We start from the raw sequence: 4452 nt of genomic DNA, 5'->3' as shown, positions 1-4452 counted from the left end.
AGACTGGGACCAGAATGAGACCAGAATGGGACCAGAATGGGATCAGACTGGGACCAGAATGAGACCAGAATGGGTCCAGACTGGGACCAGAATGGGATCAGACTGGGTCCAGACTGGGACCAGAATGAGATCAGACTGGGACCACAATGGGACCAGACTGGGACCACAATGGGACCAGACTGGGACCAGACTGGGACCAGAATGGGATCAGACTGGGACCAGAATGGGATCAGACTGGGACCAGAATGAGATCAGACTGGGACCAGACTGGGACTAGACTGGGACCAGAATGAGACCAGAATGAGATCAGACTGGGACCAGAATGACATCAGACTGGGACCAGACTGGGACCAGAATGGGACCAGAATGAGACCAGAATGGGTCCAGACTGGGACCAGACTGGGACCAGAAGAGATCAGACTGGGACCAGAATGAGATCAGACTGGAACCAGAATGAGACCAGAATGGGACCAGAATGAGATCAGACTGGGACCAGAATGAGATCAGACTGGGACCAGAATGAGACCAGAATGGGACCAGAATGAGATCAGACTGGGACCAGAATGAGACCAGAATGGGACCAGACTGGGACTAGACTGGGACCAGAATGAGATAAGACTGGGATCAGACTGGGACCAGAATGGGATCAGACTGGGACCAGAATGGGATCAGACTGGGACCAAAATGGGACCAGACTGGGATCAGACTGGGACCAGAATGAGACCAGAATGAGATCAGACTGGGACCAGAAGAGATCAGACTGGGACCAGAATGAGATCAGACTGGGACCAGAATGGGATCAGACTGGGACCAGAATGAGATCAGACTGGGACCAGAATGAGACCAGAATGGGACCAGAATGAGACCAGAATGGGACCAGAATGGGACCAGACTGGGACTAGACTGGGACCAGAATGAGATAAGACTGGGATCAGACTGGGACCAGAATGAGACCAGAATGGGACCAGAATGAGATCAGACTGGAACCAGAATGAGATCAGACTGGGACCAGAATGGGATCAGACTGGGACCAGAATGGGACCAGACTGGGATCAGACTGGGACTAGACTGGGACCAGAATGAGACCAGAATGAGATCAGACTGGGACCAGAATGACACTAGTTGTCAGGAGTGTTTGGTTCTGTTTGGTTCTGGAGTTTGTAGACGGTCCCACATTGAACCTCTGATCTTTGGCAGAACTTCTGGCCCAGATTATCGTTCATCGGTCGGATCGACCTGGAGCCGGACGCGGCTCGCGAATATCTGACTGGAAACTAACTTCACTGCGGTAATTTTAATGGTTCATCGTCTCCATGGTTACCTGGCGACTCTGGAGCAGCAGGAAGTTGTTCTGGTCGATGTGGAAGGAGGCGACAACGCCCGAGTCCACGTTGGTTACCGTGACGTCCAGGTCGGAGTGCTCTGACCCCTGCAGAGCGGCGAAGGCGGACAGAGCCTGCAGAGCCACCACCGTGTCCTGGACAGAGGGGAGGGAAAAGAGGCACTGAACTGGACTGAACCCAGTTTAAACCGGTTTACGCCGGTTCCAGACCTGCGTGCTGCCGTATCCTCCCAGGTGGTTCCTCTGCTGGCTCAGCCACTGCATCAGACTCAGACCTTCGTCGACCCGGTTCAGTTCGTAGAGAGAAAGCAGAACGTAGGACGCTATCTCGATGTCTGCCGAGCGAGGTTGCCATGACGATGACAGGCCAGCGTCAGGTGATGACCAGGTCGGGACACCGTCTGCTGTCAGAGAGACAGAGCAGGAAGTCATACGCAACGTCTCCAACCGCGTCGGGAGGAAGAGCCAATGAACGTACCCCTCAGGTCAGCTCGGCCAATCAGACGGTTGAGCGCGGCGTGGGAGGCGGGGCTTCCTGCCAGGGCCAGAGCGTAGCTGAGCAGGCTCAGGCTGTAGTTGCTGGAGACGCTCTGGTCCAGCCGGGCCTCCAGGTAGCCGAGGGCAAAGGTCACCTGGGAGGCGTACTGCGCCTGGCAGACAGAGAGCAGGGCGGCAGCTCGTCAGCACCGCTCGCACCGATTGAACCAGAACCGGGTCGGACCCGCTCACCCTGATGTAGCCGTCCTCCAGGAGGGCGACCAGGACGTAGGCGGTGAGGGACACGGGTCCGTCCAGGCCGCCCTGCAGCTCGGAGTGGATCACGGTTCCGGGCTCCGCCGCGGCGCCGCCCGCCGCCCGTTGCGCCGCCAGCCACGCCGCCGCGCTCTCCAGAACCCGGCCGTCCACGCCAACCCACGGCCGCGCCTGCAGCAGGCAGCGCAGCACGAAGGCCGTCAGCCTGCGCAGAGAGACGGTCAGAGGAGGTTCTGGTCCGGTTCTGGTCCGGTTCTGGTCCGGTCCCGGAACCGAATCCTACCAGGTGCTGCCTGACGAGTCCTGCTGGCCGAAGGCGCTAAAGGAGCCGTCGGCCCGCTGGTAGGACAGCTGCCGCTCATAACCTGCCGGAGAACAGAACCATCACGACCCGGTTCACGTCTGGGGAGGTTCTGTTGGTTCTGTGTGCTACCTTTCAGCATGTAGTCAGTGGCCCGGTTCTGCAGCGCCGGGTCCAGCGGGCCTCTGGCGCTGAGGTACCGCAGGACATAGACATTTGGAGCGAAGTGGATCATGTTCTGCTTCCCGCAGCCGAACGGCATCTGGACCAGCGAGTCCAGACCGCTGATGGACGGGCCCAGCAGGTCGCCTTCAGCACACACAGGTTAGACAGGCTGAACGGACCGGAACCAGGACACTAACGGTTCTGGAGAGCCAGCCTGGACACCGCCTGCACAGCCGGTACCGATCCAAACTAACAAACAGAAACAGCAGCGACAGAACCGGAAGAGACGTTGTGGTCCCAGTGACGGGCCGGTTCCCTTCACAGTTCCCACCTGGTCCTTCATTTTGGTCTGATAATAAAATGTTAAAAGTTTTTCACTCATTAAAAAAATTAAGTTGCTTTTAAAGGGTTAAAAACCCAGAAAGTCCAGAATATTTGACCAAGTTAATAATTAGAGAAATTAGAGAAATAGAAGTTGATCAGTTTGACCCAGATAGAGAAAATCATTCAGCACCAGCCCGTGCGGTCCGGTTGGACCCGGGTCCTAACAGAACCATCAGGTCAACGTACCGATGGCCGTCACCGAGACGCGCTGGCTGCCGTCCACCACGCCTGCAGGGAACCGGAACGCCACGGAACCGGAGCGGCCGGCGGGGAGATCCAGGAGGAGGGAAGAGGAGAAGCTCTGAGGCCGACCTTCAGCCTGACGGAGCAGGGAACAGAGAAGGACGTGATGACGTCAGGAACATGGAGGTTTTCTCTTCTGGTTCTGCTAAATAAAGTTGGTTCATTTTTCTCACTTCTGAAGAAAATTTAAAAATATTCACAACTTCAAACATTCAGGGTTTTATTAGGATTTCTGGGCCTAACTGAGGAACAGGGGAGCCCCCTTTATGCTGTCGACCTAAATAAAATGGCCTCCAGCAGTCAGCTGCTTAGTGATCAGGTCCACCTGCAGTGGTTCTGTTTCTGGTTCTGGTTCTGCAGAGGACAACCAGCATCATGGAGACCATTTCTTAAACTTTAAAATTATATCCTGAGAACTTAAGTTTATCAAGTCCTGCTACATATTCTCAGTCTGGACTTTAACTAGGCCATTCTGACCCGTGAGTCAGCTCTGAGAGTGGACGGGGTGTGAATACTTTTGCAGAGTGTTTTGTTCCTCCTCCCACCTTAACCAGGACGGTTGTGCGAACGAAGTCGGCCGCCGCGGAGGACACGGCCTTCACGGCGATGGGGACGTCTCCCAGGACCAGAGGCCTGATGGGAACCAGGACGGTGGCGCCGCCCTCCGGCTCCACCAGGAGGCGCCGCACGCTGGCCATGGCGACCGCCTCGCTGTCCGGGAACACGAACTCGAAGGCGTCGCTCTCTGCGACGATCACGGTGACCTGGAGACAGACAGACGGACGGAGACACGCCCGGATCGGATTCAGCCCTAAACAAAGCTGGCAGGACGTGTTTCTGGGTCGGAACCGCCCGGTTCATTCACCGCTGAAATCAGACGCCATCAGTGTTCCTGATGACGCGCGGAAATATTAGACAGTAGAAGAAGAAAATAAAGAAGAGCTTCTGCCCCGCCCTGCAGATGAAACCACAGACATGAATATAGACATGAATACTAGACCCTCACTGAGCGCCGAGTCCTGCGTTACGTCGCCGCCATCTTGTATGTGGCAGCAGAGGATCGGAGCTCCTGTTCTGTGTTTCAACCGTTTTACGAAACAAACTGGATTCATTAGGATTACCTTCCCCAGGTAAGGATGAAAGATCAGAATTACAGAATAATTTCTCTTTTATCCTTGGCTTCAGCCTGTGAACCAGGACGTCTCAGAAGTCATTGAGTTCTCCCAGTGAGACCAGCAGACTGAAGCCTGTGACCAGTGTCCCC

The 4452-nt window shown here is 55.6% G+C and overlaps 1 protein-coding gene and 1 long non-coding RNA gene across 2 annotated transcripts in view; one reads left to right on the top strand and one right to left on the bottom strand.

Moving 5' to 3' along the window:
• The window catches only part of LOC107833923 (uncharacterized), a 22671-nt gene that overhangs the window by 4759 nt on the left and 13460 nt on the right, over window positions 1–4452 (top strand). Inside the window, exons 2-3 of the long non-coding RNA XR_001659692.1 lie at window positions 1343–1348; window positions 4199–4204. This is a non-coding gene — a long non-coding RNA (uncharacterized LOC107833923). The remainder of the gene's footprint in view (window positions 1–1342; window positions 1349–4198; window positions 4205–4452) is intronic.
• Window positions 1–4452, bottom strand: part of cd109 (CD109 molecule) — a 19201-nt gene that overhangs the window by 3477 nt on the left and 11272 nt on the right. Inside the window, exons 20-27 of the mRNA XM_016664329.1 lie at window positions 3734–3952; window positions 3132–3264; window positions 2529–2705; window positions 2379–2460; window positions 2072–2300; window positions 1821–1992; window positions 1553–1743; window positions 1322–1477 (exon numbers count right to left, since the gene is read on the bottom strand). Coding sequence (XP_016519815.1) covers window positions 1322–1477; window positions 1553–1743; window positions 1821–1992; window positions 2072–2300; window positions 2379–2460; window positions 2529–2705; window positions 3132–3264; window positions 3734–3952 — 1359 coding nt within the window. The remainder of the gene's footprint in view (window positions 1–1321; window positions 1478–1552; window positions 1744–1820; window positions 1993–2071; window positions 2301–2378; window positions 2461–2528; window positions 2706–3131; window positions 3265–3733; window positions 3953–4452) is intronic.

The sequence above is a fragment of the Poecilia formosa genome, unplaced genomic scaffold (genome assembly GCF_000485575.1).
Source record: "Poecilia formosa unplaced genomic scaffold, Poecilia_formosa-5.1.2 Scaffold480, whole genome shotgun sequence".
Classification (NCBI taxonomy): domain Eukaryota; kingdom Metazoa; phylum Chordata; class Actinopteri; order Cyprinodontiformes; family Poeciliidae; genus Poecilia; species Poecilia formosa.
The sequence above is the reverse complement of the archived record's forward strand: the minus strand, read 5'-3'. Positions and strand labels throughout refer to the sequence as shown.